This window comes from Panthera uncia (assembly GCF_023721935.1).
Source record: "Panthera uncia isolate 11264 chromosome A1 unlocalized genomic scaffold, Puncia_PCG_1.0 HiC_scaffold_17, whole genome shotgun sequence".
Classification (NCBI taxonomy): Eukaryota; Metazoa; Chordata; class Mammalia; order Carnivora; family Felidae; genus Panthera; species Panthera uncia.
This window is the reverse complement of record NW_026057577.1, coordinates 16,754,388-16,772,197: the sequence shown is the minus strand read 5'-3', so window position 1 is coordinate 16,772,197 and position 17,810 is coordinate 16,754,388. Positions and strand designations below refer to the sequence as shown.

At 36.0% G+C, this 17,810-nt stretch overlaps 1 protein-coding gene across 1 annotated transcript in view; it reads right to left on the bottom strand.

The window, feature by feature from the left end:
* SRFBP1 (serum response factor binding protein 1) overlaps positions 1 to 17,810 on the bottom strand; it is a 66,433-nt gene that overhangs the window by 2,127 nt on the left and 46,496 nt on the right. Inside the window, exons 4-7 of the mRNA XM_049649087.1 lie at positions 15,876 to 15,947; positions 5,251 to 5,332; positions 3,758 to 4,466; positions 2,032 to 2,060 (exon numbers count right to left, since the gene is read on the bottom strand). Coding sequence (XP_049505044.1) covers positions 2,032 to 2,060; positions 3,758 to 4,466; positions 5,251 to 5,332; positions 15,876 to 15,947 — 892 coding nt within the window. The remainder of the gene's footprint in view (positions 1 to 2,031; positions 2,061 to 3,757; positions 4,467 to 5,250; positions 5,333 to 15,875; positions 15,948 to 17,810) is intronic.

Genomic DNA, 17,810 nt, shown 5'->3' with positions numbered 1-17,810 from the left:
TGGTGGCTGCTTGCTACAGCAGCCAGTCTACTACGAATAAGAGCAAAGTGCCACTCGGAAGGAGGATGCAGCCATCACAACATGTGCATTTGGCACTGGCTCGGCCGTTCAGTGGTAGGTGGTAAGGAAATGGATACCCGAGGCTGAAAAGTGGGCACATCTCCCATGCCAATGAAATGGGCAGAACTGTGGCCATTCTCACTGTTGCCAAGTGAGAACCTGGGAGGCAGGCTGTATGCCTATGGAGTTCCCAACACCAGGGTAGGTGGTGGGAAAGAATAAAAGAATTAGTGTACTGATGGCTCTTTGGCAACAGACTACAAAAAAGAGCAGCGTCCAGGAAAGAACTGGCCAGCTCATACACAGAAACTGAAAGCAACAGAGAATCCAGGTATCTGGGAACTAACTTAAGGTTAAGAAAAGCCTTTGGACTTTGAAAGTTAGACGGGAGACTAAGATTTTAAGCAGTAAAGGCCTCTGGAGATTCAGCCCCAGAGCAAAGTTAAGAGTAGAGTATGGCCTTCTCAACCAAACCTGAGAGTCTCAACACAGCAGACACATGGAATGATGCTTGGGGTGGGGAAAAAATACCCTCAAACATAAAGAAAGCAAGTTTGACAACTTGCTCTAGGAAAAAATTGGTGGTGTGGTGACTAGCTCATGGATGGACTAACGGGAAATGAAGAAGTCAGAAATCCACTAAGTTTTGGAGGGACCTGTGTTGTGAGAGAAACCCTAAGTCTGGGCTGAAAAAACTCTCTTGAATGTTAAAGACTCTGAACGGTCTCCAGGACCATATGTTTTTACCAGTCACTTGGTGCAGCCCCCAAGGAAATTATACCAAATGTCTGCTTCAGGTGTAGCCATAGAACAAAAACCTCCCAAGAAGACAGTCAGAAGCCAGGAAGAACAATGGATAAGGAAGTTCCTCCAGCTCCTCTACAATTTTTGCTCAGTAGTGGTAGACATGTTATGTGCCTCCCAATTCTCTCTTAACTGACTGGAAGTTTATATTGTGGTTACCTTGTCCCTGATCTGCCACTAAATATTTGGTTATGAGCTGGGGACGGGCAGTCTGTGTTTAAGTGGCCAGGCCACCAAACTTGGGGCAGTCCCATCCAGGAAACCGGATGGAAAGTACCGCCTCATCCAGGGGATGGATGATGCTGGGCTGGGACTCTGAGGTGGATTCCCTGGGAAGGAGAGAAGTGTGCTCTGTTTGGGGGAGGGGCAGTGAAATGGAATCTCTCACATCCGGTAAGGGACGTGTTTAAGAAATTCCACTCTCTTTTTTCCTCCTAACCACACAATTAGACAACGTTTCTTAGCTCCCCTGTGGCTAAATGGCACCATATAATTGAATTGTGGCTAATGAATTGTGAGTGTAACTGATTCCTGCCACTTTCTGGCCTGGCCCATGAAAACCTCGTGCACAATTCTCCATGTACTTCTTCCCTTCTGCTGTCCAAAAGGAAACTGCAGGAGGAAGGAGCTACGAGATGAAAGGAGCCTGATCCTTGAATTACTCTATGAAACACAGCCCCTCTGTCAATTCACAGTGGACTGTGATGTGAGTGAAAAATAGATTTTCATTATTTTAAGCCAGTGAGAGTCGGGGATTATGTATAGAAATGAGACTACCCAAATATATTTAATTTGACTTGTTATGAATTAACGTGAAAATACTTTGATTTTACTCTTAACCCAGAAAGTAACATACTTGTTACTGAATATTTAATGGTATGGTGCTAAGACATAACGTATCTCAGTTCAAGAGAAATCAAATAGAGCCAATATGTCCTGGTAAGTTTTATTTACACCTTTCCTCCTGGCACAGATAGGTAATAACAACAACAACAGAAAAACCAATTACAATTTAAAAATCACACTGATAATTAGAAAATGTTCTGTTCCCCTTTCTGTGGGTACATAATTCATTCAGACTATTAAGCAACCCGGAGTTTTTATCCTTCCATTCTGGAAAAGTATCAGTTAACTGTATAGAAAGGGCAGGAAGCCAGTAATACATACCTGGGGTTTTGCTTTTTGGAGCCTGTTCTCTGTAATTTCCAAAAGAAGAAAAGACCATTAGGACTTTAAAAAGATAAATAACTTTACAAAGATAAAATAAAATAAACTAGGGATAAAACTCAAAGGACTATCGCACTCCCTCATCCCCCCAATCAATAAAAAAATGATAACCCCCCCCCCCAAGTTTTAGCTGTATCAAAGTTTGATTTTACAATCAGTATTTACAACCAATATTACAACAGAAACATGTGAATTTCCTTCTCACCCCACTTTCTTACAGGGACTTCTGGTCATAAAATATCCTATCTTGGTTACATATGTACTGTCTCCACTCTTGAAGACCATCCAGACAAAAAATTTCGAAAGTCTTCATAAAGCAGGAAAGAGTCACATGTAACAAAAATTAAGATTTACATTTTGTGAGAGATGGAAGGGATAACGGTATGTTATTCTCAAGTGAGAAAAGAAATGGAGCCTTGTGAGGCAGGTTTGGGACACATAAAAACGATTTTAATTAATTTTAAGGTTCCAAATATGGTTGTGTGTCTTTCTACACTTACTTCCCTGGAAAATGTTAACATCACAAGTTTCTGTTCTATTAAAAATTATCCTTGACTTTACAAAAACAATTTTCTGAAGAAAATAGCTGTTACTGAAGAAATAAGCTAACCGTGTGAAGCTATCTCCTACCAGATTAGAATTACAAATGAAATTAAACTTACTGACTTATCACAGGAGAGCTGTGGAAAGTGGTGCTGAATAGCAGGGACAGAGGCAGCAACATTACCAAATACATAGGAGTCCGGAGAAGCTCAGTGAGAGCAAACATTTCATAAGAAAAAGACTGATGTTTAAAATAATGATGGCTCTGGGTTGTCAAAAACAAAGCCCACTGTTCTTTCTTTTTTTTTTTTTTTTAATTTTTTTTTTTGTTTATTTATTTTTGAGACAGAGACAGAGCGTGAACAGGGGAGGGGCAGAGAGAGAGGGAGACACAGAATCGGAAAGAGCCTCCAGGCTCTGAGCTGTCAGCCCAGAGCCCGACACGGGGCTCGACCCACAAACTGTGAGATCATGATCTGAGCCGAAGTCGGATGCTTAACCGAATGAGCCACCCAGGCGCCCCAAAGCCCACTGTTCTTTTCAGAAAGTTCTATTTAAAGAGTAAGATATGTGAGACGTTTTCAAAAGGTTTTCATCAAAAGCAAATTCAAAGTTTGAAGACTTTGGTCATCTAAGGGATAAACTTAAATTAGCTGGACAAATTACCTGGCTACAGGATAAATGTGGCACTGCCATTTAGGTATTTTTAAAAATTTTTATTTTAAGATGTCCCCCTTTTTTTTAAAGTTTATTTATTTATTTTGAGAGAGAGAGGACAAGCAGGGCAGAGAGAGGCAAAGAGACAGAGAATCTCAAGCAGGCTCCAGTCAGCGCAGAGCCCAACATGGGGCTTGAACCCAGAACCATGTGTGATATCATGACCTGAGTTGAAAGTGAGTCAGATGCTCAGCCAACTGAGTCACCCAGGCACCCTCCCATATGTGTATTTGTAAATATGATCCGAATATAACATTCAAAAGGGCCAAGTCTAAACAAAGGATGTGTTCTATAAACTACATGTATGCTGGGAGAGATTCTGTCGTAGTTAGGATGTGCAGATATTTCTTATCTTTAAAAAAATTAAGAACTAATAATTATTTTAGGATAGAAAAAATACTCTTACCTTCTGGAGATTTTAGATCCAGATAAAGAATGGAAAAACACTGACTCAAACTTCCTTGATTCTGTACTTGGCGGGTTTTTGTCTTTTCTTATATTCTGATGGGTTTCAAGTAGATCTTCTTCAGGTAACACTTTTTTGGGGGGGTTTTGTTCCTTAACTGAAGAATGGCAACTACTTTCCTTCTTTCGTGTCCGTCTGACTTTCCCAATGAAGAAGTCATCACCACTGTCACTATCCTCAGACATTGAAGACTGTTTGTAAAACCTTTCTTCTGTGCTATCATCAAAATACTCCTTTTCTTCTTCCTGTAATTCTTCTCCATCACTGTTATCACCAAGGGAGCTATCGGACCCTTTCCTTTTTTTAGTTTTACTTATTGTTTTCATTTTTGGGTCAGCAGGTGTCTTCCGCGGTTCAGACGGAACTACAGAATCCCTTTCAGAAGGCTTTGATGGAGAATCTGGAATGTCTACAGCATTGGGTCCATGTTCCATCTTGGTTATTTTTTCTTTTGAATTTCTTGGTTTCTTTGCCAATATTTTGGCTTCTTTCTCTTTTTGCTCACTGACAATAGTTCCTTCATGCTGTAACTTACTGGCATCATCATTTGAACACAAAGTGTCCTTGGAATGATTTTCTACTGAAGCATTCTTTGATGAGTTAATTTCAACAACATTTTGTCTTGCATCTTTAAAAGCTTTGACAGCAGCTGCAAAAGAAATAGCACATGACTTGTTTCAGCACTAAAACAGATAATAAAACATAACTGTTTCAGTACAGTATTTCTTCAACTATTTGGATATACTTAAGAGGAGAACTGCAATTACATTAAATATATATGATAGATCTGAACCCACAGAAGAACTCTAGTGACTTTAAAAACCAAACTGAGAAGAAATGCTCAGAGGTATTCAATTTAAAACTCTAAAATTAACCATCCTTTCAGGCCTTGGAGTTATGAAAAATAGTGGAAACTTCACTGAATACAAATAAGAAAAATAAAATGGCCACTTCAATTTCTTTAGCAAAATTGTGTTGATATGATTGTGGCACATTATAAATTGTGCTTTCAAACATAAAAATAAATATCTTCTAATCTGTGACAACACTTAATTCTTTCAACGCATTTTATAATAATGAAAATTATGTGAGTACGTGGCCACATCAAAAGTAATATTATGAATTACATTAATATTTAGCAAACCAATTGTATTCAAATTTACCATGAATATATGTTATATATATAAATACATACATATTTATATATTAGAATTTAGGAAAAAATACAGATTTAATTTTTCATTAGACATCAGATAACTTCCATATTATCAGGCACCTTACCACATTTAAAAATATTTGAAGGAGATATTTATAAAAGGTCCTCAAAATGAAAAAAAAAAAAACCATAGAATAAATAAATCAATAGCCATTTATTCAGAATCATATACCCAAGTGCATTTAGGTACATGGCTTAAAAATCATTTAATTCATACCTTTTAGCACATCTATTTTTTTCTTCAGAAGAGGATGCACTGCTAGTCTAGCAATTGCTCTTTCAGTTGCAGTAGAATCAGGCTGCAAATTGAAATAATAAACATGGGAATAAAAGCCAGATAGTACTATTAAGAAGTGAATAAAAGAAAATCTATTGTAATTTTTTTAAAACGAAGAGCTAGGTAACAGGAATTTGTCAGTATTCTCATTAGATAAATCACTTGTATAATCCATGATGAAGAAAAAATAAAGCTCATGGTGACAAAAATAATACTGCCCTGAACAATTAAATCATCTAATCAGGAACACCTTGGTGGCTCAGCTGGTTAAGCAGCAGACTCTTGCTTTTGGCTCAGGTCATGATCTCATGGTCTGTGAGATCGAGCCCAGGGTTAGGCTCTGTGCTGTCAGTGCAGAGCCTGTTTGGGATTCTCTCTCTCTCTGCCCCCCCTCCACTCATACTCTCTTTCTCAAAACAAATAAACTTAAAAAAATTATCATGTCATCCATTAACAAATATTCTTTGTGGTCTTAGTATATTTCCAGAACTGTGGTAGGCGTCCTGTGTGATGGGGGGGGGGGAAGCTCCTGCTTTCAAAGAGCTTAAAAAATCTAGTTAAAAATAGACTAAATCAATATGAAAGAACCAAATAACATATTAGTACTAAGCTGGGTGATTCAAAATATTGTAATGTTTGAAATTCCAGTTAACAGAGATATAGAAATTATCTGATGTTAAATATCTGTATTTTGAATGTCTCAATATCTCTACTGTACTCTCAGAATGTTCTACCAGTGCTTGGCTGATAGCCAACAGTTCATAAACTTGATGATGCCTGAATGGAAGCTGATTCTATATAATAGTTAATATATTTATGAATTTAGAAAAACCAATGATTTGGGATAATTTCTTTGAATATCATCTGTAGGCTGACAACTTCCAAATTTCTAACTGCTACTCTAACTTGAGATTGAGGCTCCTGTATGAACCTCCTGCTTGACATATTAAAAGAGAATTCTTTGATATCCTTCCCAAAGCTACTTCTTCAGTCTTTCCTATCTTACTGTATGTAATTTCAATTTTGCTGGTTGTTCAGAACTAAAACTTTAAGAATTCTTCTATCACATTTCTCCTTCCTTCACAGCTCACAATTATTCCTTTAGCAAATCCTATAGTTCCAAATGCAAAATAGATTCAGGGCCAGTCACTTCTCACCACTTCTGCTGTTAAGACTTTTGACCAATTCACTGACACCTCTCACCTGCAGCACCAACGAAATATCCTCAAACCTGGTCACTTGCTCCCCTACACCTGATTTTCCATATAGCATCACAGTGAGTTTTTAAAAGGTAACCAGATGATGGTATGTCCTTATCTCTTCTTCTTCAAGCTTTACTGCCTTCTGATGCTTAGGCTATTCCACTATAAGCTCTTCTCTACCTGGAATGGTATACTCCCAAATATATACATGGCTGATCATCTCCTATTATTCATATATCTGCTCAAATGTTATCTGAACTAACACAACACTTGCCATAATTCTTTATTTACTTCACATCACTTAGCACTGCATGTCAGTGAAGGTATTTTCCAATCTGTGAGGCAGGGGCTTTGTTTTCCTCATTGCTACAGACATAGTGCTTGGATCGGTAACTGGTAACAGGCTGGATTCGATAAACATCTCATAAAACAAGTGAATACATTTCACTAGTGTGTCACGTAGAGCTGTCAGCCTCAAATGTCTTTATTTTAAATTTACTCTTCATTGTTAATGGACCAATATAAAGCTTTTTTTCCCTTAGTAATACAAACTTATGAGCACATTAGTATGTGCAAGATGATGGCAGTTTGAAGTCTACTGTGTTTGAAGGACTTATCCAGGCAATGTACAAGAATCAGTTGCTTTTCTATGAAATAGCTAAAAGGAAAATAAAGAAAACAATCCTATTTACAGTATCATAAAAAATGATAAAATACTTAGGAATAAATACAACAAAGGAAGTAAAAGATCTTTACACTTAAAACTTGGTAAGACTTTAATAACACGAATCAAAGAGGTTGCAAATAATTGTAAAGGTATCTGTAATTATAGATTGGAAAAATTAGTATTGTTAAAATATCCGTAGTTCCAAAACTACCTATAAATTCAATGCAATCCCTATAAAAATGCCAATGGCATTTTTCATAGAAATAAAAAAAAATCCTACAATTTGTATGAAACCACAAAAGACCCCGAGTAGCCAGAGCAATCTTGAGAAAGAAGAACAAAGCTGGAGGCATTATGCTTCCTAATCTCAGACTATAGTACCAACTTTTAGTAATAAAATAGTATGGTATTAAAATAAAAACAGACCCATAGACTAATGGAATAGAAAGGAGAACCCAGAAATAAACATTTGCATGTACAGTAAACTGCTATTTGATGAGGGAGTCAAGAATACATGATAGGAGAAAAGACAGTCTTTTAAATAAACAGTATTAGAAAAACTGGATATTCATATGCCAAAGAATGAAACGAGACCCATATCTTACCACTCACAAAAATTAACTTAAACTGGACTAAGAAGAATGAAATGTGAGAAGTGAAACTGTAAAACTCCTAGAAGAACACGTAGGGAAAAAAATTCCATGACACTGGTTGTGGCAATAACTTTTTTTGGATGTGATACCAACGGCACAAGCACCAAAAGCAAAAATAAACTAGTGGGGTAAGATCAAACTACAAACTGGCTGCGAAACATAAAAAACAGTCAACCAAGTGTAAAGGCAATCTACAGAATGGGAGAAAATATTTGCAAACCATATCTCAGATGAGGAGCTAAAATCCAAAATATGGAAGGAACTTATACAACTCAACAGCAAATAAATAAAACCAAATAAAAATAAAATCTGATTTAAAAATGGGCAGAGGACTTGAACAGATACTTTTCCAAGTAAGAAATGGCCAACAGGTACATGAGAGGAAGCTCAACATTACTAATCTCTGGGGAAATGCAAATCACCCAAAACCCCGATGAGAGATCATCTCATACCTGTCAGAATGGCTAGTATCAAAAACAAAAGAGCTAACAAGTGTTGGTGAGCATGAGGAGAAAAGGGAACCCTGGCACACTGCTGGTGAGAATAAAACTAGTACAGACACTAGGGAAAACAGAGGAGGCTCCTAAACAAATTAAAAATAGAAGCAAATGAAGTCAGTTATCTCAGAGAGATGCTGTGTTCAATGAAGTATTATTCATGATAGACAAGACATGGGAACAACCAGGAGTCCACTGATAAATGGAGTGAATAAAGAAAATGTGGTGTCTATATACATATATATGTAAGTATATACATATATATATACACATATATATACACAACTGAATATTATTTAGCCATGAGAAAGAAGAAAGTTCTTCCATTTGCAACAATGTGGATGAACCTGGTTGGCGTTACAATGAGTGAAATAAATCAGACAGAGAAAGACAAATACTGCATAGCAGGACTTATAGGTGGAATTTAAAAATACCCAAACTCACAGAGACAAGACCAGATTGTTGGTTGCCAGAGACTGGTGTTAGTGGTGCAGGAAAAGTGGTGGAGGGGGAGACTTCGGTCAAAGGGTACAAACCTCCAGTTAAAAGATGAACAACATCTAGAGATCCAATACTCACCAGGTGATTATACATAACTATACTTTATTATATACTTGCAAGTTTCTGAAAGAGTAAATCTTAAATGTTTTCACCACACAAAAAAATTTAATTATATAAGGTGATAGATGTGTTAATTAATTAACCTTATTATGGTGATCTTTCACAATATATATGTGTATCAAACCATCAAGTTGTAGAACTTAAACTTACACAATGTTTGCTATATGTCAATTATATCTCAATAAAACTACAAACAAAAAATAAAAAAAAAAAATTACCAAAATATTTAAAGTTACTATATCAGCATCTGTAGACAAAAAGAAAAGAAATAGTTTCTCAAATTCTCATTCATTTAGCTGTAAATCTATTTAACAATAACACTGTCTTGTAGCTAATGTGACAAACCTACTTTGTGCACTATGATATCTGCAAATATACATTTCAACATGTCCTTATTACTTCTAATTTTTATAAACTGGAAATTTTGATAAGGTCAGCTACTTAACACCACCACCAAATATCTTAGAGAACAAAGTACTCCTGTTCTACTGAAATCTGAAAAAATGTCAAAGCTATTTAAGAATACTTAAACATCAAGAGATAATACAGTGTAGAAATTTCATGAAAATCTTGGTGAGTATGTGAAGGTGCACAAAACATTTCATTTTTCTGGCAAAATGAAATTGAACACTGAGAGGATCAGCCCTGTCATTTTTAGATCTGACACAAAAAGGACTTTGGAAGGGGTTGAAAATGCATTACCAGAATGTTTGATCTGGAAGAGTTTATCAGAGAAATGAAAAAACACAACAAACAAACACAAACGAAACAAAACAAAAAAAAAAAAGCAGAGCCAGAGATAGTGCCCTGTCTAAAGCCATGCAACTAATGGCAAATCAACAGTAGCCAGAATGCAGAAACTCCTAGAAATTTAAGCTTCTTCCCTTTGCTGACCAGCAATCTTTGTAAAAAGAATGCATTGTACAGATCTCCTTAAGGTACATCTAGTCCTTCAAACTTCCTTACATTTAGTTGCCAGTTGTTTTTAATTAATTTAGATCTGTTCTTGATGGTCTGTTACTAATTTGCAAATCTGAGTAGCTTATGATTTGGGGAGTAGAATTCTAACTGGGAAAAAGGGCAAACCGAAAAACTGTTAATGGCATATACATACTTACATGCTTTATCAATACTAAGGATTTCAGTTAGACCAATAAAAAATGTGACACATGTATTTCTTAAAATATTTGATTTTAAAAAAGTCTTAGTTGGGGCGCCTGGGTGGCGCAGTCGGTTAAGCGTCCGACTTCAGCCAGGTCACGATCTCGCGGTCCGTGAGTTCGGGCCCCGTGTCAGGCTCTGGGCTGATGGCTCGGAGCCTGGAGCCTGCTTCCGATTCTGTGTCTCCCTCTCTCTCTGCCCCTCCCCCATTCATGCTCTGTCTCTCTCTGTCCCAAAAATAAATAAAAAATGTTGAAAAAAAATAAAAAAAAAAAATAAAAAAAAATAAAAAAGTCTTAGTTAAAAATATCACCTTTTATAAGCGAAAACAACCATTTAAATAAACTTTATTTCTAAGGAAACAATGCCAAATTTAACATTTTAAACTTCTTTTGAAGTTTATTCTTAATACAGCAATTTGAATTCATTCAATGCATTTTTTTGAATTCAAATTTTAACAAGAGGTAAAGGGAATACAGACCAATGATTTTACCCAATAATTAGACTAAACAGTCCTGACTTGATTTCAAGATTACCCAGCAAGTTGGGAAGAAGCTAAACTCACAGTCCAGTTTCTGAACTCAGTCTAGTATTCTCTATCAGTTTTCTTCTAAAGTATGTGAGATCACTTTTCTCTCATTCTGTGACTCCCCTTCAAGCCCCCTCCAAGCTTTCTGGAAAGGAATCAAACATAATTATGAACAAAGAGGCTTGTGAACTGAGTGGGTGCAGGTTTGTGGCGCTGGCAGTGCCCTGGGTCTCCGCTGCAAGCCGCCAGGTCTCCATTCTGCTGAGGACACGGGGGGAGGTGTAAGAGCTCACAAGAACAAGCAGGGCAGAAGCTGCCATGAGACCCTTCAAATCCTTTACCCCTCCTTATTTTGTTACTGGTCATCTTTCTGCCTCACTTACATTTTCCTTCTTTATATTTACTGATACTTACATTTATATAAACATGCCTCAATATGTGAAAGAACGGACTTACACATTAAGGACACAAACATCCTCTTCCGAGGCTCACAATCTTGCCCTAATTTCAAAGGTTAAGACAATAATGTACAAAATAAGTGAATGTGATAAACCTCCTTGGACGGATGAAAAATGTTATGGTGGTTTATAGAAGAAATTCAGTCATATACCTTAAATTTAAATGAACTCATTTATTGTGAAACTTAAAATGCTACGTATTCTCTATGAACAGTTTTTACACCTGCATGAAAAAAGCCTTCACAATATTAGAGGATGTGTGAAGGAACCACAGCTTTCCTTATTTAACACTGACACAACATTTGCCATGGAAAATTCTCAGGAAACTGTGGTTTTCACACACCTCCAGATTCTTCCATTTCAAATAAATTACATAAAAAAAGGGAAAACACCTCATCTTTTTATGGAAAAATTTTATTTTGGCATCTGGGTATTTATTATGAACACAAGCATTTGGTGTTCAATTCTGAAAGGAATTTTGAGAATGTACATGTGAATATAAACAACAGTCTAAAAATGAAAAAGCTCTCTTACATGCACTATTCATTCCTGTGAAATGCTGCCTAGAACAAAGGGACTCTTAATGCAGTGGTAGAAGTAGAATGCTGGTATGTTTCTGACATTAATTAGACTTAATTTCAATTCTAGGTTTTACCTAAAGATATATGAATGTTTGTATTTATTAAAAATATCTAGGGAGGTAATATGAACCAGTCCTTTCAGCTGATTCAGAAGAACTGTGGCAACCTAAGGCTCTGAGTCCACACTTAAGGCAACGGGAGACCTTTCTAGATTTGTTCAGGTTGTATAAAACCTAGGACACCATGTTTCCAAGATGTAGTCTGACCGACAGGGGATCCATTCCAGCATTTTCTCTTAAACTTTTGTTTTATGGGCAGGACCAGGGTTTAGACCTTGGACCTGCCATCTGCTAATGACTGACTATAGGTGTATTTTTGACCCTTCTGGGCCCCTGTGTCTCATTTGTTAAATGGAATTATTATCATCTTCCCAGAGAAAGCTAATATATAAAAAGCATCTAATGAGTCAGGCAACTAGTAGATGTTAACAGATATTAATTTGCTTCCCCTTATCCTGTGGTTGTTTACTATAACTATCTTTTACTCCCCAGAAGATGACATATTCTGACATATTCCTCTAGAAAATACTCTGTGTCTCCTATTCCCTTCCTATATTCCACACTGCCCGGCTGATGGCTTTGCAAGCAACAGATGTTTTTAATTGAGAAGCTCCTGAAATTCTGGCACCAGCTGTCTGGAAATGTCAGAATTATCATCCTTCAACTCTCTAGCTTTAAAATTTCATCATATACATATTAACTGCCTACTTAACCTTTCCACCCCTTTTCTGCATTTCACTATTACGACTACACACACACACACACACACACACACAAACCCATGTGTGTGCACATATACACACCTGAATGCTTTCCACATGAGATCACTGTTGTAAGATCAATTGAGATAAGACTGTATATGGAAGAACTGTGCAAGTTGTAAGATATTACACACATTAGTTTGCTCTGCTCTGCTCATCAGACAGCCTCAAATGTGCAGAGCTCTACGTAACAGACTTCATTTCTATGAGGTTATCTTCCACTGAGCAGCTTTTCTTTTTTTTTTTTTTTATTATTTTTTTATTTTTTTAATGTTTATTTATTTTTGAGACTGAGAGAGACAGAGCATGAACAGGGGAGGAGCAGAGAGAGAGGGAGACACAGAATCTGAAACAGGCTCCAGGCTCTGAGCTGTCAGCACAGAGCCCGACGCGGGGCTCGAACTCAAAGACCGTGAGATCATGACCTGAGCCGAAGTCAGATGCTTAACCGACCAAGCCACCCAGGCGCCCCATGAGCAGCTTTTCTATGACACACTGAAGAACAATCAGTCCTCCCTCCACAACACTGCTACCTGCCTCATTTTATAGAAAATTAGCAAATTTTCATACACAAGAACCAAATCCAGTGGAAGAACACCACAAATGAAATAAAATACTAACAGAACAGGTGAAATCAAATAGCTTGGGAGGAATCTGAAATGGTTTCTAAAGCAGGGCAGTCTCCCTTGGCTTTAAATCCCTGCAGGATTCCATCAAGAACTTTGATGAAATAAAACAATTTTTCCTCCCTTCCTCTCTACCTTCCCATCCTCCCTTCCTTTGTTTGGAGGAAGGTACTAACAGGGCAAAAATATAACCAGGTTTCACTTGACACTTCACAGTGAGATCCTAAACTTTTTACCTGAACTGCTATTAAAAATCTCATGACTACAAATATGGTCCTATGCAAATGATTTTACTTATACAAAGTAACAATGATAAGCTAACATAGACATTTGTTTCCCCATTTTTTTGGACAAAAGATATTTCACACAATGGAAAAGCTGAACAAAGGGTTGTACGTAGAAGATACTCTAAAAAACTGATGTGCTTTAAAAAAAATATTTATTTTTTGAGAATACGCGCACGTGCGCGAGCAGGGGTAGGCAGAGAGAGAGAGAGAGAGAGAGAGAGAGAGAGAATCTCAAGCAGACATCGTGCTGTCAGTGCAGAGCCCGATATGGGGCTTGATCCAGCAAACCATGAGATCATGACCTAGCAGAAATAAAAAATCGGACGCTTAACTGACTGAGCCACCCAGGCACTCCTAAAAAATGTACATGACACATGTACTAATATTAACCTTCCAAAGTGAAAACAATCAGGCTAGGAAGATTTAAAAAAAAAAAAAATACAAACATTGGATTTTTTTTATCGTGGGTATTTTCAAATACTGCCAAGTTTTACTGTTAAGAGTTTAAATGGAAACGTTATTATTAGGATACTACATTGCTTTTTGGTCTCACCGTAAGTGAAACATTAATGAAATAGTTCTAGAATTCAAATTTAGCATCCAGAAAGTTCGAAAAATTTATTTCAGTAAAATCTTAAAAGATTATTTTTTTAAACTCTCAAAACAAAAATACATTCTATGATATTTTTACAGTTATCACTATTCTATTTAACATGTATGTCACCATTATGCCTGAGATACAGACCAAACTACAGTTTAAAACCATAATAGGATCATATTTTTTCCTTCTCTTCATGAATAAAATCCTATGAAAAATTACGTAAAATTATGCTGCTACAAAATAGGCTGTTGTAAAACCACATTCAAGACTTAAGTGTTTTTTTTTTTTTTTTTGGTTAATGTTGGACAATGACAACAACAACAAACTCTCCCTCCCTTCAAACAAACAAAACTCTTTTATGTTCTTACCATCTTAAAATGCTTTAAAATTCAGGGGTGCCTGGGTGGCTCAGTCCAGCTCTTGATTTTGGCTTAGGTCATGATCTCATGGTCATGGGATCAAGCTCTGTGTAGTGCTCTGTGCTGAGCATGGAGCCGGCTTGGGATTCCCTCTCCCTCTCTCTCTGTCTCTCTCTCTATCCCTACCCCATCTGTGTGTGCACTCTCTCTCTCTCAAAATAAATAAACATTTTTTTAAAAAATGCTTTAAAATTTGACATGTTTCATACCAATTGTAGAGAAGTCAGTGGGCAAACTGACATTCATAGTTGGAGATTCCAACACGTGTCTCTTGGTACCCAATAAAACAAGTAGGCAGAAAATCAGTAAAGAAAGAAATCACCTGAACAACACCAACAACTAATGTGACCTACCTGACATTTTAGGACACTGATCCCAAGAGAAAACATATCGTTTTCAAGTGCACAGGAAATATTCACCAAGGTAAGGCACGTCCTCAACCATAACACAAATAAAAATCAGAGAAAATGTGCTCATGGATCATAAAGGGAACAGTAATGAAAAGATACCTAGAAGATCCCCTAATTGCTCAGAAACTAAACAATACACTTAGAATTAAACCACAGGTCAAAGATTAAGTTTCAAAGGAAAATTAAGTTCTTTGAAAAATTGAGTTCTTTGAACTCAAAGAAGACGAGAATACAACATACCAAATTTAAGGGTGCAGGTAAAAGAGTGCTTAGAGGTAACTTTATAGCACTACGTGCTTCTGTTACAGAAGAGGAAAGGTCTAAAATCAGGGCCTGAAGTTTCCACATTAAGAAACTAGAAAAAGAGCAAAATGAACACAAATGCACGAAACAAGAAGCAATACGGGTTAGAACAAATGCCAATGAAAGTGAAAATAGAAAAACACAAAAACATCAATTAATCCAAAATCTGTTTTCAGGTTGGAACTCTTATATGTAGACACTACAGAGTGAGTGGAAATGAAAAAGGGGAAACAGGAAGGGAAAGAGAAAAGGGGGGGGGGGAATAGTATGGAGCAGAACTGGTTTGCAGTCCTAACTGTGCCACATAACAGTAGTCTCCTTGACTCAGCTCACTCCATGCTTTGTGATCTTCCGTTTCCTCATTTGTAAAACCAGGGGTAAAAATAATCTTTCACAGAGCAGTAAATATGTTGATTAAATAAATTAGTAACAAAAATTACTTGGAAAAAAATAAAAATACTCTTTGTACTCATTAGTAAGAATAAGAGACTAATTGTTGTCTCACATAAATGCCACATTTTAAGTTCAACATACCTTTGAGGACTTTGAAGGTGTGATGTTACAAGCAAAGTAGTATTCATAAATTACCATAAAATATTTTTTTAGTGGCAATATTGGAGCTCAAGTGGGGAAAAATCATCATACATTAATAGTAACTGGCTGGTTGGTAAGTTTTCTCTTCAAGGAAAAGGGTGACAAGAAAAAGAAAGTCAACCAATTATAGATATACCTTTTTGCAGATTTTTTCGAAGTTGATATCATCACCGAGAGCAGATTTAGTTACTATATCAGGTTTCAATTCCTATAAAAAAAATAAAGTAATTTTAGTTATGAGTCTAATTTTAAAGCATCATTCATTACTAATTATTATGAGGTACATTCCTTCCCATGTTTTGCTTTTAAGAAATTTGATATTAAATAAGTTCTTAGTTTTTAGACAAGAATAACTCCTATCATAGTAATAAATTATCATACTCTGAAAAACCACAGAAAAAGGAATTTAAGAGCTAATCCTCCTAAGATAATTACACTCAGATTCCAAGGAAGCCAGAAAATTCAATGTGCCAAGAAATCTCTAGCATAATAAAAACTCTTTAACTGAAATAAGATTAAAATAATTCAAAATGTTAATTTAAGATTTCAAGATTCAGGGCGCCTGGGTGGCTCAGTCGGTTAAGCGTCTGACTTCAGCTCAGGTCATGATCTCACGGTCCATGAGTTCGAGCCCCGCGTCAGGCTCTGGGGTGATGGCTCAGAGCCTGGAGCCTGCTTCCGATTCTGTGTCTCCCTCTCTCTCTGCCCCTCCCCTATTCATGCTCTGTCTCTCTCTGTCTCAAAAATAAATAAACGTTAAAAAAAAAAAAAAAAAAGATTTCAAGATTCAAAGAAATTACTTATTTCAATGACATTTCAGGACATAGGCAATTATATCATTTTATATCAAAATGTAAATCTTTATAGAGAAATACTTAATTTTAATTATTTATTAAAAAATCTAACCTACACAATACTTTTATATTATGCAAAGAGTTTATTTTAGAAAATTGAAAAACAGAAAAGCAGAGAAAAAATAAGTAAAATTACTAGCACTGTTTATTTACATGGTTACAATTCTATTACACACTCTTCTACATGCTTCTTTAAGAGAATTTAAGTTTGATATACATTTCACTAAGTAACAAAGGGTGACTTTAGACCATACAAAAATGAAGTTTCTCTTAACAGCTATCAAGTTATTCTATTGTGCAGGAAAAAATACAGTGAACATTTGCATATTTTTTTTTCATAATATTGTTGAGAAGACAGCTAAATAAAAAATCAGCTAGTTGGTTTTAAAACAACATTGACTGACAGTGAGGTAGACGTGCGTGATATGGTAAAAATTGTGTAGGTACTATTACACGAAAATGATTTAATTTATATTTTAAATAAAAATAGAACCATAGCATTTTGTGAGCTAGCTTTATCATCTAATGACAGGGCAAATGTTTATCCTTTTTTTTTTCCCATTCTCCTACATCACTGTCCTTATTTGTTTAACCAAACTTTTATTATTGGACATATTTTCTGATTTTTATCTTTTAATAAATAGGAGCAGAATGATATCCTTGTACGTACTGACTTGTGTATCTCCTGAAAAATGTCCACATATTCTATATTAAAGAGCTGTGTAAAACTATGTTTTTGGAAAGAGGAGAATGGAAAAAAATTAAATATTGATAATTATGATCCAATGTCATAAAGATTAGAAAGCATGGTTTCTGAGAATATTCATTCTTATTGTATATACACTAATATGACTGTACACTAATATAAATATTAAAAAAATCTATATAAACAGCATAAAAAGATTCTTACTTTTAAGTGTGTGTGTGTGTGTGTGTGTGTGTGTGTGTGTATGTATACATAATACGTCTTTAGGAACTGATGAATTAATATGAAAGATTAGCTTCCCCGAGGTAGTTTAAAGTCAGTAAAATTATTTACAGTACAGCTAAAAAAAAAAAATCCAAATCTTAAGACTTGCCCTGCTTTTGTCAATGGCTGGCTTTAAGTACTTTTTTCTACTCTGTAAGTGAAAAAGTCATTCTAAAGAGTGAATCAGTTAAATTTTATTGCAAATATGAACATAATGCTTCCAGAAGGGAATGATGTTGCCTAAATC